This window comes from Phasianus colchicus, chromosome 1 (assembly GCF_987193195.1).
Source record: "Phasianus colchicus chromosome 1, bPhaCol1.hap1.1, whole genome shotgun sequence".
Lineage (NCBI taxonomy): Eukaryota > Metazoa > Chordata > Aves > Galliformes > Phasianidae > Phasianus > Phasianus colchicus.
In genome coordinates this window covers 140,681,318-140,702,615 of record NC_143436.1, presented here as the reverse complement: position 1 = coordinate 140,702,615, position 21,298 = coordinate 140,681,318, and the positions used below count along the sequence as shown (strand labels likewise).

The following is a 21,298-nucleotide window of genomic DNA, read 5'->3' as shown; positions in this document are numbered from 1 at the left end:
TTTTAGACAGAAAAAAATCTCAATTCTGGAAAAAAATATGCCATGGCTCAGAAGAAAGTCCCCAGAAGGCACCTACAAAATTTCAGGACTGCATGAAAGGCTGGAAAAATTATTTTGACACTTGGATAACATAACTGGAACCAGAAACAAGGATCTGCTCATAAAGCTCCAACCCTAATAGAAATCACACAGCTGTTTTTATTGTTGTTGTCAGAGGCAAGTAACTTGAGAAACATTTAGCTGTGGAATTTGAACACCTATATAGACTGTATTAGGCTTCATTCCTACTTCTGTACACTCACACACAGGTAAGTCTCTTTTGTATTCATTTTAGTAGTTTAACTATTAATAATTAACTTAAGGAAATGAAAGATGTTTGTGGCTTTGACAGTCTGAAGATGAAAAAGCTCACATAGTAATACAATGATTAATCCCTTTCTGTATTATACACATACATATGAACATACGTGTATACATGCACAAACACCTTATTTTCTACAAAGGAAGAAACTACCCATGGTTGCTTCTAGATATGATAGAGAAGCATAGATGATAGAAACAGGAAACATCAGGCCAACATCCACATGGAACAGCATGGGCAAAGAAATGCCACTTTCTCACTGAATGCCTCTTTTTAAATCTCAAGTAGAATTGTTTAAAATTATTACCATTTATTTATAAAATTGCTGTTCAAAAATATCTTTTCACTACAAGATCAAAACAATTCTGTATACGTTGGTATCAGTTTGCATACATATATACATATATGTAGACTCTTTACCAGGTGTCATCGACCTCTTAACAGGTACTACTACACTGTTCAAAGAGAACACTTACAAGACCAAAAAGTGATATAAGATCTTCATAGGTGGCATATTTCACCAAGGCAGATGCTGCTTACAGGAATTTTGATATTAGTGATCTATCTGGCTAAAGAAACAGCACAGTTAATACTTTAAAATGATAGCACCTAGAACAACCACCCAGATTTGGGTTTGTTTTTGAGTTTAATAAATTAAATGAATTTAATCAACTGCAGAAGTTCCTAACTTTGTGATTTAAGAATCTGACTTAAAATAACCCACTAGTTTCTCTGCACAGTGTGTTTCAGAGTTAAAGCACATGCTCCCTTTATGAAGCACACAGTGTTTATGGCAATAAACAATCTGAAGTAGACAATAAGAATTTATATTCTGTACCAAACTGCTGTAGACTGTTCCCCTTTCCTCACTCTAAAATGCCACTGAAAAGCACAGCTGTTAGAAACATGATACTCAAAATCCAAGAATCGAAACATTTCTCTGCCACATTTTTATTCGTATTAAAACACAGCCATACACAGCCATACCACAGGAAGAGCAAACAGATCATTTCTTCAAAGTCCAAACCTACCTATGAAGGTAGAGATTTTCCTCCCTGGAAGATCTCATTTTAATATTAATCAAGTATTAAATGCATGTATCTGTTTCATTACTATTACAGTCACAACAAGCCTCAAATCCCACAGTAATTTTTACATTAAAGTTTATGAGGGATGTTCCTCTATAATGAAGTCAACTTTCATTGAGCTGCTTGCTACCTATAGCATTGGCAGTCAACAAAACTGAAGGGCTCAGAATAATAAAATAGAGGTAATTAAAAAAAAATAAAGGATTCACTTCTTTTGACTCATGCATTGGTACACAGTAGCATTAAAACAAAACTGTTTATCAAAAATTCTTCCCCCTTGAGCTATCTCCTACGAACAACACAATTGCTGTGAGCTCATTCCCACACCTGATTGACTTAATTACCCCACAGTACTGACTCCATCAGGGGTTGACATGAAGCTGACTTCACAGATCAGGAGCTATTTTTTGCATAGGACAAGCCATGCCCAAAGCAACACAGAGGAGATTAAACACTTTTCTTCCCAATTTGGGAAACAATTCACTTACCTCCCTCACATTTTTATCACTGTTTCTCAAATACAACTTTTAGAAAACAAAGGAAACAGTTTTCTGAAAATTAAGATAATCCTTTACAAATGCCTTAAAATCTTAAATGCATGTGCTCGCGCATTTCACGATCACTTGCCAGCTCCCACCTACAGATTAAAGCCCAGATCTCTGTATGAAAGGAACATAAAGGCACAAACAACTCTAAACTTAAGATTATTTTAAAAGAACAAGCTTGAATCATCTAAACATTTCAGTATTTACTGATAATAGTACTGGAAATAAGCCATCTAAAAGAAAATATTAGTAGAATTTCATTACTATTTTATAAATTGTCTTAATTTTCATTCATTGTGTCTGAAAAAAAAAAACAAACACCTAAACAGCCTAAAAACAGCCTGGATTGCAACGTGAATTGCAGCCCTATTTTTCAAAGCAAGGAAGAACAAAAGCTTTACTAATGTACGTGATAGCTCAGTCTTTGGTAGCTGGGAGCTTTTGGATTAGTACTATTACAGGTGTCACAAATATGATACAAACTGCTGCTGTTAAAATAAAATGTGAGTTCTTGGAAGAACTTAGTAGCATAGAAAACAAGACCATTACACTACTCTCTATTTATGCAGAGTTAAGAATATTAAAATATTTTTACTTTGGTCCAACACGTCAAGACAAAAAAGAGAAAAAAAGGAAAAAAAAACAGGTAACATGCCAGAATGTATACTGTGTCTGACCTTCAAGAGAAGGTCATGGTTCCATACTGCATCACAAGCAAACAGCATCAAGTTAACAGCTGTTGCAGCATGTGGTCATCAGAATACACAGTGAAATTCTGTGGAAGTAGACTTAAAATCAAATTCTGGCCTCAACACTCCATCCTACATGCGATTCTAGCTATTTTCTATGCAAATTCAAGGTCATTTTCAAAGCTGTGCAACTTCTACATTGTTAACTCAGCATCCTATATCTCACACACAAGAAATACAAATTATGTGAACCTGAAAAGCTCACACTCCTCATGTTATTCAAAAGCAATCCAAGAGCAAATCATTGGGCACCGCAGTACAGAAAGGACACACACTGGAGCAGGTCCAAAGAAGGGCAACAAGGCTGCTTGGAGAACATGCCCTATGAGGAGGGACTGAAGGAACTGAGGCTGTTTAGTCTGGGGAAGAGGAGGCTGAGGAGAGACCTTACTGCTCTCTTTCAAGACCTGAAAGGTGCTTACAGTGAGAGCGGGATTGGTCTCTTCTCACTGGTGACAGGTGACAGGATGAGGGGAAATGGCCTCAAGTTGTCAATCTGGCCACGAGGATACAAACCAACTTCAAGGTATGAGTTTATTTTTTCTTCCCCAAACAAGTTCTACTATACCAAATGCATGTCAATAAAAGACAAGTCTTTACAACACAAGTACATGCTACACACTTTTCCTGTATAAAACTCTTTGAAGACCACAAGGTAAACATACCTGTGTTCTGTGAGAACATTTACTGCTGATGGATGATTGGCACAGTAGGCAAGGTATAAGCTTTTCATCTGTGACATCAAATTTAGAAAACATCCTCCAACTCTCTGCTGAGCTTCAGGCAACCTAAAAATGGAGTAATAAAGAAGTTACATTAATATGAACCAAAGAAAAAAGTTAAACCCAGGCTAAACAGTATATTCTTTGTGAGTGAAGTCCACCTAGTTCATACAATGTTAACCTCTTCATTATTATTTTAAATGAACATAAGGTTTCTCAGGGCATCAGCCAGCAAACAACAGCACCTTCTTTCTTCTTTTTACAACTTCAATCCTATATCTGCCAGGTTTGGTTACATCCTCAAAGCCTAGGCATATCTTGACATACTTGTAAGACATTCACTCAGCTGGCCTTTTTCAAGAATTAATCAGCATATTTTTTAGGAGCTTGATTTTTTACACAATGCACCTAGTGTTACTATCCATGTATACACCACGCCAAATCTTGAAATGAATATTACAGCATTTTGACAAAACTGGATCAAGTAAGCAATAGGATTCTCTCTCTACCCTCAACAACAAATATGACGTGCTTAAAATACTCATGAAAGTACCATATTAAGCTCTGATAGAGCAAATAGCCAGTTATGGAGCAACTACAGGTAGTTTTCATACAATCATCCCTCACCTTGCTTTCTAGGCATCATAAAACACCTTTATGGCTCATTTGCTACAAGGACAAAAATGCTGCTTTACCACCAATATAGAAATACTTCCTGTAACTCATACTTTGTCTTCCATGCTAGAATGAGCCACATCTGCTAAGCAGTAAATTCTACTTTAGTCTTTTTGCACAGGAGAATTCTTTTGGTTGAATAACATTACAACAGTAGCATTAGTTACTTTAGAAGAAAAAAATATTCTGTAAGTGAAACAGTATTTAGAATAAAAGGTTACTTTCACAGTTTTGGTGAACCTAATCAGTTTTGATAATGTTTGTCAGAAAAATAAACATGCATTTTCTCCATGCAAGTGACGAAGTGGTATGGACAGAAAAAAAGAATATGAATATGCAGCCTCTTTTTCAAAAGGTTGTAGCAGAAACTGTCATTTCAGACTGCAGTAAGAAAACATCTGGAGTGTAAATATCCAAAGATGGCTGAATCACAACAGCTTCGAACCTGAAGAATTTGCAGAAAGCCTGAACTCTGATTCTGCATCAGTATAAAAAGCAAAAACAAGACTGTGAGAGTTGCTCTATTTTAGCATCTCCTTAAGCTGCATACTTCTTACACAGGGAGAAACACTCCCATTCTTTTTAAAAATACAAAGAAATCTTCAGGTTGAACATACACCAACGGAAAGTATGAAGTCTGTCTAGTCTTGCTTCCTTACTGCTACTACACCACCATTCTCAGAACTGATCATTAAAATATCCATACTAGAAAGAATGAATCGGACTAACAAGCACATAGTAAGGATGGATGAAGCTACTTTCTTATTTTAAAACAGGGAAACCTCCACTTGAAAGACTAAGCCTATTCAAGAGCCAGCAATGTGAGGAGGAAGTTCTTCACACAGAGGATGGTGGCACACCAGAACAGGTTGCCCAAGGGGGTTGTGGATGCCCCATCCCTGGAGGCATTCAAGGCCAGGCTGGATGTGACTCTAGGCAGCCTAGTCTCATGGTTGGCAACCCTGCACATAGCAGGGGGGGTTGAAACTTTGAGGTCCTTTTCAGCCCAGGCCATTCTATGATTCTACAACATGAACCATAGTTGATTGTATAACCCACAATGAACTCACCCAGAAGACAGTGTAAAGTTTTCAGCAATCCTAGATTACAATGCTTGTCTGAGAGGCTGTGTCCAAATAGTGTCTTAATTTCCTTCATACTTTCCCTTTCTTGCATAAAGGCTGCATTTCTTAACATCAACATCAGCATGCCAAGCCTTTGACTCATCCTGGCAACAGGCTCAAGAAAACAGGAATTTTCGCTGTTGTTTTATCTAACTACTCTTAAATCCAATATTTCACCTTGCTCTGAAGCTAGGTGAGTCCTCAGCAAACACCCAGACTACCGTTAGCACAATCTGGTGGTTTCATGCTGACATTAGTTCAGACAATTCTCTCAGGTAGAATATTGTTTTTCTTTTCAAAAATCAAAAATCTCATTGTCCTGAACATGTTCGTAACATTTCTAAATATCAACAGATAGCGTTTTCCTTCTGAAGAGAGATGCTGTTTAGTCCCTCTGTATGGCAAAGGAAGACCAAGTCGCTGAAAAATCAGAATTGACTGTGGAGATGTTCAGATGTGAGACAAGGGAAACCTTATCCGGTAACACCATTCACTTGAAGACATCCAGAAAATGATCACTGAATTCCCTGTTAGCACACCATGCTAGCTGTATTCTGATCACACTGTCAGGGGCTCCTTACATCAAGAGCCAGGGCTCATATTTTATTGTCTGAAACTATTTCTCTTGAAATAAAATTTTAAATTTTGACATTAACAGGGCAGCAGCTTCTGCAGGCATTTGGGGCATTCCTCAGTAGACTGAGAGATGTTATTCATACAGCCATCCAAGCAGGATTTCCCTTCTAGCAGTCAGTCTCCTGTAATAAATTTAAGCATGAGCTAACAATACATTCTTCAAGCAATAGATGCAGTGAGAATCTCAGACTCTGTAGACACACGAAGGAAATATAGCTCAGCATTAAATAGTAAGAGGCCCCAATGAACAACTGCTAAAAATGGAAAAAATTGTCTCTTCATACTGTATTGCCTGGGGGAGGGGGTGGGGAGCAGTGGGAAGTGAATTATGGCTTCTCACATCAAGCAGACATCTGTGTCTCCTCAGCCTGCTGTTCTTTTAGCAGAAAGAAAGATCGATATTATTCTCTCTCACATGCTGCACATGCACTGTAACTTCATACTACATATTCTTTGCTGAATTAAGATAATCAACAGACTTCACAAGGGGGTGGCCACTTATTCCCTTCAACTTTTCAGCTACATACATTAATTGAGAACGTTCTACTAATTTTACAAGAATAATTAATAAATTATCTCCATTTCCTTTAATTGCCTGAAAAACAACAATTTAATGCCTGTCACAAAATCATACAAACCTTCTGGTAATTATGTGTTCCAATTCAATAAAGAGCATAGTTTTATAATTTATTCTCATGCTGGCATCTAAATATTCTCTCATTTAATACCTCAACTAAAAAGGAATTATGAGCATAACAATGTACATAATACAGGCACACAAATATACATGTACATATATTTAAAGAATGAAAAAAGCTTCAGTTATAAGAAAACCAAAGACATGTTTAATTTCATTTACAGGATTAGAGAACATTAACAAAGCCTATACAGGCACAATTATTGTACAACAGCATCTAAATTACTGAGTAAATACATTTTTTGTTGCTGTATCTGATAGCTACCAGCTCCGTTCCCCAGGTTTAAAGTGGGTTCCTATAGCAAAATAATTTGAGAGCAGCAAGAAAGAAGATGACTTTGTTGCTCAGTCACGATTACTTCCCATGGTCAGTGATCATAACAGGACTAAAGCTTGATTGGCAGCCAACAGAGAAACAGCAACACTACAGAATTATATCAGAACACTACAGAATTATTATCTTAGTTGTTGCATTGTTGCATCATTGACCTTTACAACACCACAGTAAAGGTTGTTGTAAACTGATGAATCCAGAGAAATTATAACACAGGTTAACAAAGGCAAATTTAAAGAAATATAGATCTCATGCTGTCTATAAGCTTTCTTTTTTGCTAGGATGAGATTACAACTCTAAATCTCACCTTGTTGTACGGTTACCAGAAGACTGTCACGCACTATCATTTATGTCCCTGTACGTACAATTACATAGCCTGTCACAAACTGAAGACTAACCATTAAGGAATTTAGGGAGTCTGTTTTAGCAGGGGGTTGGACTAGATAATCCCTGAGTTCCCTTCCATTTCTTACAATTCTGTGAATTATCTGGGCAGCATTTTCTATTCCTCTCCATCTTCTTCCACAAGAAATTTCCTGTCTCTTCCCATCTCTGTGAAAGGCTTTGATCATCAACGGTAACTTCATTTGTTACAACTGCAAGATTGAAAACAAGTGAAGGTCTACAAAGATGATTAAATGATGAAGGTAGCTAATAACTTCAAAGGTGCAGTTTGTGAAAGGAACGTGAAACAACTGCAAAGCCTAGGGAGATGACGTGAACAGAATTGCTGAAATAAGGAAAACTTTCACAGTCTTCCAAGCTATTATTTTCACAAATTGAGACACTATTCAACTTGTAATCTATCTACTTTTCAGTGCTCTTTCAGTGTCATACCTTTCATATTTACCTTACTTCTCTAACATCAGTGAAGTTGCACGTTTGCTTCACACAAGCTGAAGGTAATGTGTTCAAGTTCACTTAACATGGATAGCCTTATTTATTGATAGTCACAGTAACCAAAAGCAAGAGGAGGTACCAGAATGAGCCTTTAACAGACATGACAGACAGACACTCAGAATCAATTCTGAAACACCCATTAGTCTTGGGTTACAGAGAAGCATTCTCTTGCTCACAACTAAACCTTTCCCCTCCACCCCATCCCGTTTTTAATCCCCATACCATTCCAGGACCATCCCAGAACAAGATGAAAAACATAGCCGTGATGAGTAAGAATGAGGATGTGAGGGAAACAGAAGGCAAAACCCCACTATAGGTGTGATGGTGCAGGAAGATAAGTAGATTGCTAAATAAAAAGCAGCTCAGCCTTTACTTTGCTACAGAGAAGATAATACATAGGCACTCTGGCACATCTTGGCATCTCTGGACAACCTGCCCTGCAAACTGCAACCACAGATTGACAGCTTGTACTCCCAGATGAATGGACAAGTTTTTTTCAGAAGAAATAACTGATCAACCACTTGCTCCAAAAACATCTAAAAAGCAGCACTGCAACAGTAGAGATCACTTGGATCAGCCCAGATATGACAAAATAGGAAGAAATTTGTTCATTGAGACACTCCTCAGATTTGGTACTAGATCACAGATTTTGAAAAGAGCTTTAGAACAATGGACCACTCCTTCTTGAGACTGGGGCACTCCCCTACTCTGTTTTGCCATCATAAATCCTCTTCTGTAAGCTGAAGACTCCAGCAGCACCTCTCTGCCTTGGCCATTGCTGTGCTTTGACATCCATCAAAACTAAGCACACTTGAAAAGAAGCGATCAGTCAGCAGATTCTCATTCAATGCTAGTTAGATTCATTTAATACACTGTTTTTGTTTGCTAAACAATAAAAAGAAACTGCAAAGGCAGACGTAACCTCAAAGCATCTGCTACACAGTCCCTAGCATTCAGGCAGCCAGACAGAAAAACTCCCAAGACTGCAACAGATGGAGCAGTGCACAGGAGCACAGCAGCTGTATTGCAGCAAAGCCAACCTGGACAAGTTCAGAGAGAACAAACCTTCAGCAGTGCATCAGCAGAGCTTTCAGGTTTGGAAAACTGGGCAGGAACAGGAGGGAAGTGGGACACGATCAGAATCGGATTGTATCCAAATACCTCTCTCCCCCAAAACACACACACACAAAAAAACACTACAGCATGAAGTGCTGTGAAAGCAACCAGTGTTTAACAACACGAAGATCAGAAGAAGTCAACAAGGTGCAGGCAAAAAGAAAAAAAAAGCACCAGGAAGTTCCACGTTCAAGGTTTTATTAAAGAGAACTAAAATGACAAATAGATGCAAGCAGAGTTCAGAACTTAACTAACATTCAAACCCACAAGCACAAGAGCAAGAAGTTGTTGAGCTATGTTGGCTGGCAACACCACAAGTGGCAGAACATCTGTGTTTGGTCACTCTGACAAGTTTAAGATAAAAAAAATAAACAGAACAACACACCGGATGCTGCAACTTGAAGTGCCTGAATGATGGCACTGTAAGCTCCCTGCCAAAAATAAAATAAAATGATAAATCTATTTTCAGCCTGGGAGTTTAGAGAACAGGTTTACCAGCCAAAAAAACATGGCAAAATGACAAAAAAACAGGGCAGCAGGGCAAGCATTCTTCTACATTACAAGAATTATGATGGATTAGGTTCAAAACAGGAGGAAGTTGGATGCTCAAGTTGATATGCTATGATGAAAATTGAACTGAAAATATAACTTGGCATGACCAGCATATTTATAAAAAGAAAATAATTAAAAACATTTGTAGTAACCCTCCAGTAATCCTGAAGCATCACTTCCTCTGCCCACCTACTACAATCCATTATATTTCCTAATTTATTACATGGTAATATTTCACTTACCCAGAAGAAAAACAAAGGACATTATGAAAGAGTGTGCCAATATGATTTAAATCACAGAAAATACTCTAAAACATTGCTTTAAGCTTGAAGATAAAGCATTAATCTACATATCAAGTTAAAACGAAGCTAGCATTAATATTTGTTTGAAGGCAGTATTTTTCTTAAAAGCATTTTAATCAAAAGTTTTGGAAGACGACAGTCTGTTCATTTTCTTAACTTGTGATTTATAGAAGCAATATAATAGTAAAAAAGAATTCAACAATAGGAAGTGGAATGATAAAAGACAACAAAATATCTAAGCACGTGGACATACAGTCATCCTCAGGGTTTTGCAAGTTGGTCAGCTATGTGTTTGAGTTGAACTTGCCAAAAAGAATACCCTTCTTACTGAAATGCAGCATGGAAGAAAGATCATTTTGAGAATGCCTCCCTTCCACTGCTAACTCATTAGCTCCTTTTCATTCTCTCCAGTATAAGCTGTCTAGAGAAAGAAGACAGGGAGAGAAGCCAGATGGTAGGAGGACATGAGATCCAAAGTCAGCAACGTGCCCAGACAGAAATTAACGTCTAGAAGAGGCACAACTTACACTTTGTCAAAGCTTCCTCTTAACACAGATCAGCTTAGAGGAACAGAGGAGGAAAAAGTCAAAATAAAATACACGGAATGCAATCAGTGCTGCCAAGATAGGTATTTTCTCCTCCGTCCAAGACAATTCACTCCTACTCGCAGCCAAGTGCTTCCAGTATTTCCCCTGCGCAGACTAAAACTTGTCTCAGCCTTTAGTAGCAATTTAAATGACTGATTTGGCAGGAAACTAGCAAATTTGGATTAGCAGTCACAGTAGCTCATCATGTGGTCAGACAAAACCAGAATACAAGCAAGGAAAAGGACTCAAGCAAGATTAATAAGAGGAACTACACTTTCTGCAGAGTTTCAACAGCAGAAACCTGTAAGGAAAAGACAAATGTGGTGGTCATCTTTCTTACACCTTCACTGCAGGAATAGTGAAAAACATCCTGCTACAACTAATCTAACCTACAGAAGGAAAAGAGATGCTTCCATTCTTCATGCCGCTTTTCCTTTCTGCTTCATGATCCTTAGATAATACAGTACAGGCATTGAGACTGATTTCTTTTTCTTTTTTTTTTTTTCAGATTTTTCTGTCTATTCTATATGCATCTCCCAGCACATGTTGATGACTACCACTGATTGGGACAAAAATGTATTGACCAAAACTCTTTTCATGGAGTCCTTCATCCAACTCACTTCCCCCTCCTCACCTCCACTGTTCCATCACAGCATAATCGCTACCTTCATTCTCTTCCACTCTTAAGAAAATCCTTCTTCCACAATAAAACACACACCACTTTTTATCACCTCCTTGCTAGCACATAACAGGTTATGAAAACTTATAAATTGTTTTCTAACTATTTTTAAATTCCTACCTCTGCATTTGCATCCCAGGGCCAATATTTACCTGTACAAGCAAGGAATAATTGTCTAAACATCTATTACTTTCTTTTTTTTTGTTGTTGTAGCAACTACCATTACAATGAGAGGTACAAAATTTCATCTCAAACATTAACTTACAAAACAAGTAATAATAAAATATTTGCTTGTTAGAATTCTACACCATCTGGTATGCAGAGTACTTACTTGGTGCATTCTTCTAAAGACTGTACAAGCATCTGCTGAAAAGAACTTATTTCTTCCAGATTTCCCATTAAGTATGAAGTGTTTGTCGAGTTTAACCTGTTGCCAAGGTAAAACAAAACGTGTTTATGTTTGTAGTTACTGAGTATTTGTTCTTTAAGAAAACCTAGAACATAAAAAAATGCTTACTGATTCTTTGAACAAGAGCCAGAATCAACCTGTCCAAGTCAGCAAGCAAGAAGAACAGGAACTTGAGACAGAAACTCCTGCCTCAAGGATCTCAGTCCACACAAGAAAATGCACATTAATATTAGAACTAAAGTTTTGATGACATAAGCCCTCCCCAATATCCAAGTGATCTGCAGCTTTATTTTAAAAGTTAAAACAAACTCACATACTTTTCACTGGCTTGTAACGGTCGCAGGTAGTTTGAAAGCATTGTCTGTAGCTCCTTAGAATATTCATTTTCTGTTTCTAATATATTTTGTAGCACCTACAATAAATGACAATGGCTAATGGGTATTTTTCAAAAACATTCATACTAATACCAGTCTTAAAACATATTTATTTAGCACTGGGAAAATTTAAAAGAACGCTCTTATATTAAGACATTTAGCATCAGCAGAAAAGCATTAAGTACTATATACTTACAGAACTCAAAGAGAAAAAACACACACAACCACACAAGCTACCCTTCAGCCACACACCAGGAGTGCAAACAATAATTACATTATGCTAACTAACTTTTACTGTTAAGAGAGAGTGTCCTTCCAGAGCCAGGAGTAATTATTCCTCCTGCGCACTTCAAAATGGTCACAGATCAGAGAATGGCAAAGCACATTAGAAGTTTTAAGAGAAACAAACAACAACTTGTTTTCTCAGTCTGAGTCACAGCACAACTTATCTTACTAGCAAAGAGTTCGCTTATTCAGATGCACTGTTCTAGCTAAAAGGTCAGATTCATAAATATCAAATAACTGACGACTTCACTTTGCAATATGATTAGTATTGTTGCAATAATCTTTTTAAATGAGGATGCTCAAACTTCCATCAAGAGTGCAGTAAAATACAGTACCACGAGGAAATTTTAAAAAATAATGTACAGTAAATACTTGCTTTTTGGATGAATATGAATCAAACAACTGGAATACTCCCAAGTATGTACAAGAAAGCATTTTAATGGGTTATCTCTAATGAGCCTGCTTTAAGAGAACCATGTCAAAATCTACAGTGCTTCTAGCAGACAAATTACTTTCTGCCTTCAAAAAGCGAGTGATCTAGCAGGAGATTCATCAGAATTAAATGCCACACATAAAACACAGTAAGCTGTGAAAACTTTCTGAAAATTATTGCTCATAAGCCATACCACAAACCTCTTTTTTGCTACATGCCGGGCCTACAGCAATATCTCATTTCAGCATTTATAGTAACGACTGTAATTGAGTGCATTATTCAGTGTTGTAGTCAATACTCTTTCTTAGGAAATAAAAAAAGCCATTCATTCCTAAATGCAAACCTGATGAAATAACTTTAAATAGTTCAGTATGTCAATGAAGAATTCACTGTTCCTTTCATTGGTGTCATTGATTCTGCTTATTCCTTGAATGGTTCTATTCATTTGGAGAAAGAGAGAGACCACTTTTGAGTTCATTCTTTTGTTGGAAATCTGAATCCTGAGCTGAAGATTAAAATGTCTCCATTCTCTGCTAAACATGATGACAGAAGAATGTCACAAGGAAAGCTGTAGCTATTAAATAGGAATCTACAGTATGAAATACAACGCAGAGCAAAAATTACTCTTAAAAAAAAAAAACTAAAAACCTTTTTAATCTTCTCTGGTCTAAGCAGTAAAACAAGAGAAAAATACATTTCCAGTGATCATGGAAATCAAACCAAAATAAATTAAATCCTGCTTTCTAAAACAAATATAATACAAAAGAAGTCAGCTGTTAACGTGAGAGCATAGAAGTACTTGCAATCCATATGGTTCAAAACCAAATGCAAGATCAATGTTTTCAAATACAGCCTTTCCAACAAAAATCTTCCTGCTAAAGTCATTAGTTGGGAAAAGGAGACAAAGCCAAGGACAAAAAAAACACAGCAACCTGACAAAACATTGAACATTTCCAGAAAACATGAAAAGACAAAAAGACCAACAAGTTTGCTGGAGACATTGAAGGACTGTGCTCCATTTTCTCAGAGTATTTCCCACCCTTTGCTACAAACAGCTTTCTGAGAAGGCTGAAATAAAACTAGTTTCATGTCTAACAGCTCAATTAATTTCCTGTGCTAACTGGGATTTTTATTTGAAGGCTTTCTTTGAAATATGTAGAAGTAGTTGGAGGAAAAAGATATGAAGGATGAGGGGAAAAAAAAAAAATGGGCATCAGCCAGATAAGTTAATTGGAAAAAAAAAAACTAAATAATACTTTGCATGACTTTGAAGTAGATACTCTTATACTGCTTTACATTATTCTGCACAATAGATCAGACATAAACACAGCGTTAAATACCTCTCAAAGTACATTCAACCTATTTCCTTTTTTTCATACAGCATAGTTCTAATTGAATATGTTTTTAAAGAGAACAATCTTGCTCACATCGCTCCAAAACATCCGTTCTGTGAACTTCTGCATCCTTCCAGCTTGACTTACCAACCTCACGACGAACCAATAAGGATAAAATCCTTGGCTATGCTTTGAAGAACTAAGTGCTCCGTATTGTAATTCTGTATTCTGGCACCAGAGCACCATTATATCCCTCATATCCACATCTTGCCCGTAAACTCTGATAATCACCTTTCTTCCCTTTCCTGTTTTCCGCGTGTTCTGGCTGCTGCAAGACCCCATGAGACCTCGAAGACCTTGTTTCCACAGCTCCACCACAACATTTGCACAGATAAGTCTGGGTACCAAAAGAGCAGCATTGAAGTGGCAGCTTTTACAATCCGTAACACTGATGAATGGCAGGCACAGAAAACTGAGCTCACAGAGCACAAGCTCTCTCAATCACAAGGCATGGAAAATTCAAGCTTGGTTAACAATTCTGTCACACAAAACCCCAGTCATTTCCCTAAGGGGAAAGCTACCACCCAAAAACGGATTTAAATGACCTACGCAAAGCTGATCACCTTCCAACACAGGGAAAAAAAGCAGATTTCATAGTGGCACTTGGGCATGATCCTGCAGCACATTCTCATTTTATGCAGGCAATAAAGCATTCAAGTGGAGTATCGCACGTTCAGCAAAAGCAGTCAATGTCTAATATTCCTGGATCATGAAACTCAGACTATATTCCCTAAAAGAGGTCTCAAGAGGAGCAGTGTAAAGCACCATAAAAGTATCCCATTATCTCCAGTGCCCTTTCAAACATTCATGAACTTTGATAAATACAAACACTTGCTCCAACTTAAAAAGCAGGGCCTCAAAAGGCACAGTTGTTTTCCAATCGCTTATCAAAATACTCATACTGTAGAGAATGCTGTCCATTTCTTTACTAGCTTTTAGAAAAGCTGCTTAGACTCCACACAATTATCTTCTAAGCCAAGATGATTTTATGTGGGATGCCAAGTTTTAAATTCTCAAGGAATCAACAAGAAAAAATAAAACATAACCCATTCTGTCCTCAGGGAATAACACGCAATAATACAATCACTTCACTTCTTCAGTGGCAGGCTACTGAATTACTTCTACAGGGTCAAGTTGGAAACACTTCCAACAAGTCTGGTCCATATTATATCCTGTTCAGTCTTGTACCATTTAATGGAGAAGATGCTGCAGCACAGACACTCCACTAACCCCCCGGTCTCCAACTAGGCAAAGCGTAACAATAAACCAAATGTATCCCATACTTTTAAGCAACCCCAACTGCAAGGCACCACTAACAAAGCAGAGACCATCATGATCTGTGTTATGAATTTCAGCTGGAGTTCTGCAAATCCATAAACATGTTTACACGGAGATGAAGAACAGAAGAAAGCAGTCTCATCTTCATTTTAAGCACTTTCCTGAGCCTATGCAGTTGTTTTCCCAGAAGGGGAGATTAGCAAAGCCTCTCCTACCACTTCCTGAGTTTCCTCTGAACTGTCCTTTGATTCTTTTCCTCAGGCTGACCAACACACTCACAGGTGCTACCTGCAGCACAAATCCTTCCCTAGGAAAGATAGCAACAAACAGTCATGAGGTTTACAGCGTCTCAGTATCTACGAAGGAATACAGTCACAACTCAACAGTAGCAAGGAATCCCAGCATACTAGTCCCAGAACATGCCTGGCTGTCAAGTGACAGCAACACAGTTTTTAATGCTTACTCTAACTCAGGCCATGTTCTTTCATCTACAGTTCATTAGGAGCTACTCTTTTTTGACCCTTAGTATGGGTTCCATGTGGATTGATGATGAAATGTTTATCACAGGGAAGAACCACATCTGTAACAACGACCAGTTATACAAAGCAGGAGTTGCAGTTTACGCAGCAAAACAGAACAAAAACTCAATTCACAGTTTAAACTGTTTGAATATTAATCTACCTATAAATATCACTACATATTAAAGACTTAAAATAATTATTTGGATTATATTGCCATAGTAAGCACTTAGAATTTTTCAAGAAAATGTAGATGCCCTCTATCCTAATTTAAGTTTTAAGAACAGCAATAAAGTTTTACCTCTTGGAAACAAAGTGCATGCTATAGCACAGCCTCTCATTCTTTAAACAAAAATAGTAAGGTGACGAGATTAAAAATTGGAGGTATTCGTTACAGTGCAGAAAAAGAAATTGTTTTGAAAACAAAACAATTATCTAATTCACTGCTAACAGACTTAAGAACAATATTCTAGGGCCAATGCTTTAATTTACTATCTATATTATTATGGATAAGTCAGTTTTGCCCCTCAGGACACAACAGACCCTCATTAGTTAATAAATAGCTAGCAGTCAAAACTGAAGGAAACTTATCCCATCAGATGAATGCACCTGATCAAGGTGAAAATAGCCTAATTCTGAGTGTATGATGTCACCAATGTCACTATTTATCATTTACAACAGGAACAAAGACAACTTTAGAATGTAACTATGGCTTCCTAAAGCGGATAGTAACTCAAATTTCTGTGATAATGGCAATATGTTATTCAGGAAACAAATATAAAAAGAAAACAAAGACATTACTTCAAAACTGTATGGCCTTTTGTAACTTATCCTCCTTAACCATAGTTTTAGCCATTTACTTTCAAACATTTACTTTTTTTATTTTCAATGAAGTACACTGTTACCCCTGAAACTGGCCTAAATTATTAAGTAAAATAGGCAAACATAAGATTTAACTTGTTTTGGACACAGTCAAACTGGAGCTTTAACTAAACCCTGATTTAACAGATGATATTATTATTACACTAGGCATATTTATTATGACTGTATGTAATATGTGGGCCTATCAGAGAAACTCTAATATTTAGCAGCCCTCTTATAAAAAATAATAAAATGTCAGCTTATTTTGACTAAAATGTCACAATGGATATATGTTCAATTGAAGTAAAAGCACTCTTTTACCCACTGAAACAATTAAACCTTATCTTTGCTATATTTGTGTATTCATTCCTGTTTTCTTGTACAGAAAAAAAACCATAGGTTTTAACATCAAAACAGCAATTAAAGAGAAACAACCATCACACTACAGCAACTTCAAAAAAAAAAAAAGAGTGAAATGGGCTATGAAGATACACAGGGAAAAAGTAAAAATGGAAGCAATCAGGTATTTTGTTGCTGCATGTAGTACAGTGAGAGCATTATTTCTTCTATTTGAAGATATGTGCCTTTATCAATCATTTTCATCAAGACTAGCAGGCGTGGAACGCAACAGCCAAAGCATCAGAGCCCATCATTTGCCATGGAATTATGGCTGTTGACAGACAAATCATGCAAGTGAGTGGGGAGGAGCAGGAGGGTGCTTCAGTATTTTCAAATAGAAGCCTATATGCAAAACTGCTCCGTTCTCCAGGTGGTTCATGTTATCCATGCCACAATCACAAAAGATGAAAGCATGACATGATGCTGATGGTCCTTCTAACCCTGACAAATAAGATGAAGAGAAAAGAAAACCAAAGACAGTGGTTCAAAGAAAAAGGAAAGAATGCCTGTGCTTTCTTCTTACACCAGCAGGGAGCAGTGGTTAACAAAAAGCATCATACTGTTTTTGCTTCCCAAAGTATCTCCTGTTAGTAAACAAAGGTTTCGCAAAATGGTTACATCAGGTTTAAAGATTAGATTTCACATTTCTTATCTATTAAAGAGGTACAAATATTAGACTAAAGAACCCCTGGGTGCCTACTAAAGGCGATCCATATTTTCTAGCTATGCAAATTCTGCCACGAAATCAATTCGTCAGTTATAAGGGAGAGGTTCTGGAAGTTAATAACCAGGTCGACTTATAAGCATGAATACAAAAAAGGTAAATCATTGCAGATGTTCAATGTCTTGTACAACAAAAGAACAAAATATTCTTAATCATTTTCATACATCAGAATTTCATTAATTTATAGTGGCTGGAGAAGAGCGACTGCATATTAAGGTGAGAGAAATGAAATTAACAACTAGCCAAGCAAGTAAAATGAGCAGAATACATTACATTAATGCATATTACTCATTTACTTGAGACTATAATTTTGAATCATGCTTAGAATCCATATGCGTGATATTTCATTAAACTGAAATGATCTTGTTTGTGTGAGAACTCACTAAAATTCCTATCCAGTTTCAACACTAGGGTTCTGACAAGGCTCAATTTCATTGTAGTGACAAGAGCATTTAATTAAATGAGGTTCTACTATATATAAAAAGCTCACAAGGAGGAAAAAGGTCCACTCACCACATTGTAATAGCTTTTGTTGATTGCAGACGTATCAAAGCCTTTAGGTGGACTCTTCAATGTACCTGATTTGGGGGAGACTGGCTTTTCTGAAATAAAAGGTATTTTTGTGTCAATGGGATGCAATTTCATAGCTTAACACTAGAGGTCAAACAAGCTGCTTTAAAAGAATAAGATGGAAAAAATAATGTTTCATTAAGAAATGTTCATATTTATTATGCTAGGCATTATTGGTAAGGAATCCAAATCGTTCGTATGGTCATAATAAATGTAACACTAATCTCAGTGAAGGCAAACAAAACCTCTCTATTCTTTCTCCTGGAACTAGAAAGTCAGTTAATAAAATCAGTTTTTTTTTTTCCAAAAAAGCTATATTTATTTAAAGGCAAAACATCACAGACTGCAATTAAAAACAAAAGTGTTTTACACACTATTGGCACTTTCAAACAAATTTTGGTATCAATTTCATGAACTCAGTAAAAACGTTTGAGCAAATAAAGGTCAAACATACCAAAGGCAGGACACTGCAAACAGAATCACCACACAGTACAATGAAGTGTTTTACCACGTGCCTATCTCAGAAAACCATTTAAAGAAAGAAACAAGATAAGCTTTGTCAATGAAATATTAAAAAAAAAACAAACCATGCTTACGTATTTGAGAACAGAATCTACTGTAGCAATAAATGCATGCCTTTATATAATAATCCCATAGGAAATCAACCCTCAGCTACACATGCTCTTCTGGAAGGAGAGCCTGTGTCTTCAAGATCGGAGCTGTTGTCCTTAAAGCTGAGTGCTGGCTCCCAGAATGGAGAGACATGACACTAAAGTCTCCTCTTGCACTTTAACTATTCCCCTGACTCAGGCAAGGATCATGCTGCACGCTGGGAAAACACAAGTTAAAATCTATAGCACCTCATTTTGATCTCTCACATTTGACTTAGCACACCAGCAAATGTGGATGTGGTGTTTGTCAGGACACTGGTGTTTTGGTTTGTTTTAAATAAGCATGCTTGCCTAAACATGCAAACTTCAGATAAGCACTTCAAGTCGTATTAATCTAAACAATACAAAAAAAGCATCATCAGAGCACACCAACTCAAAATTTTACCTTGATTTTGAAAACAAGTTTCTATTTCAAAAACATTTTAGTAAGCATATATAATTTAACTCTAGTTAGCCTGATACCACGTGGCTATTAAGAATAAATCATGCAAGTCTCAGAACTGTCTTTACAAGAAAAACCCAGTTTGCTCCATTATAGGACAGCTATGGGGAAATCCCATGCCAGAAAAGCTGGCCAGGGAGGCAACACTATCAGGAGAATGATGCATAAGGCACCAGCCTCCATGGGCCTGTGCCCAAGGTGTAGTGACTCAGTGCTCTCGCAGGCTGCCCAGCAGACCTCTCAGGCACGCAGCATGCAGGTCGTCCTCCTGCCTCCTGGCTATGCTAGCAAGCCAAAGGGGTTAGCCAGCAGGCTGATTAGTCCCCAGGGGCACTCGTGGTATCTTGAAGAGGGTTTTCTCTGAATTGCATTGGAATTTTTCTCAGAGAAGCTATTTTAAAATACAGTACGGTCTTAGAGCTACCAAACATGGGCAAAAACACTTCTCCATACCATATCCTGAGATGGTATGAAAGCCTTTTCGGTGAAGAACCCCCACCTCAAGTCAGCTGTAAGCTGACAGAGCACAAAATCCCATTAGCTCCCAGCAATGCAGCTGGAAATACTGATGCTCTCACTAGGTGCTTTGCTATGCAGTCAAGTAATTCCAAATGACAGCTCCTGCCACCCAAAAACCCAAGCAGATTTGTGATCACACAGTCTATGCAAAAGAAACATCTAAGTTAACACTCTATACGCAGCTACTTATTTACATATTTATGTAGAATGCTGCTCATTTATGGGACAATTGCAACTTGCTTCATTGTACCGAATGATGAAAGTGTCATTTGCACATAGGTGATTTATTTTCATTCTCTGTGGGAGCTCCCATCTGATTCTACAATTTATAGTGACTTTCAGGCTCACTAAAAACCTGAAGGTTTTCCACTTGCCAAAGAACATGAAAGGAAGAGCTGATGAAACTGATATACTCGAGCAGAAAGGTAAGTACTTGTTACTGAACTATGTCACAATACAGATGTCTGACCCTTGCTAGTCTGGAGCAAATTGACTGGTCATAGAACACTGGCTACTTTGTCATCTTAAAGGGTGTAAAAATATCTCTCTTCCCTAACATTATTCTTCTCCTAAGCTGCTGAAGATAGGAAATTTTTGCTGAAATAAACAGTAATTTATGTTACCAGCTGCTCAGCTGACTCAGTTATCCACATACAAGATTAAATTCAGATTTAAAGAGCAGACACAGAAAAAGAAGCATGCATTAGAATCCTTTTGCCTGAACAGCCATAATCAACGTTCAGCTTGTAGAACACAAAGGCTGTTTCTATTGTAGAAACAGAATTAGGCACAGTAAATCAGTCTATCTATCATGTCTGGTATCCTGCCTCTAAGCACTCCTTGCTTCATAAGGAGGAATAAGTGTCTTGTTGCAATTAGCTCTATTACACAGTGTGTTACAGAGAAGAAAATCCTGATCTTGTATGTAAGATACCACTTTCTCAGCATAAATAAAAATAACTGTTACTCTTTATGATAGAATATCAGAGTACTTTCACAAACATGCAGCATAATCCAATAAACATTTCAAGCAGGTGTGACCCACATCCAACATACTGGGAACGTATAAAGGTTTTAAGCCACAAAATCCATAGGTTTCAGTAATACTAGTTAAACCCTAGCATCTTACCCATTCCAACACCTAAGTGCCACTTCTCAAAGCACTGAAAGCTATAATTTTTCAAGCATGTCCTAATCAGGCTTCCCCATACAAAGTGTTCTTTCCTTCTGCCTACTTGTCTTTTAGTCCCTACATAAGCCTGTTACATCAGCACTGAAAATGCAGTATGGACAGCACAGGACCAAATTCAAACTAAACAAGCACCCACTCGAGTACTACTCTAATCTATTTTTG

At 37.3% G+C, this 21,298-nt stretch overlaps 1 protein-coding gene across 9 annotated transcripts in view; it reads right to left on the bottom strand.

The window, feature by feature from the left end:
• Positions 1 to 21,298, bottom strand: part of ARHGEF7 (Rho guanine nucleotide exchange factor 7) — a 110,045-nt gene that overhangs the window by 36,900 nt on the left and 51,847 nt on the right. For 6 of the 9 annotated variants that reach the window (XM_090128900.1, XM_031613792.2, XM_031613791.2 and 3 more), the window contains 4 exons: positions 18,256 to 18,344; positions 11,794 to 11,888; positions 11,399 to 11,494; positions 3,409 to 3,531 (listed from right to left, as the gene is read on the bottom strand). In XM_090128900.1, the coding sequence (XP_089985026.1) occupies positions 3,409 to 3,531; positions 11,399 to 11,494; positions 11,794 to 11,888; positions 18,256 to 18,344 (403 nt within the window). Of the gene's footprint in view, positions 1 to 3,408; positions 3,532 to 11,398; positions 11,495 to 11,793; positions 11,889 to 14,181; positions 15,435 to 15,455; positions 15,518 to 18,255; positions 18,345 to 21,298 lie in introns of those variants that run through there. The other 3 variants (XM_090128880.1, XM_031613793.2, XM_090128869.1) reach the window with 3 other exon arrangements.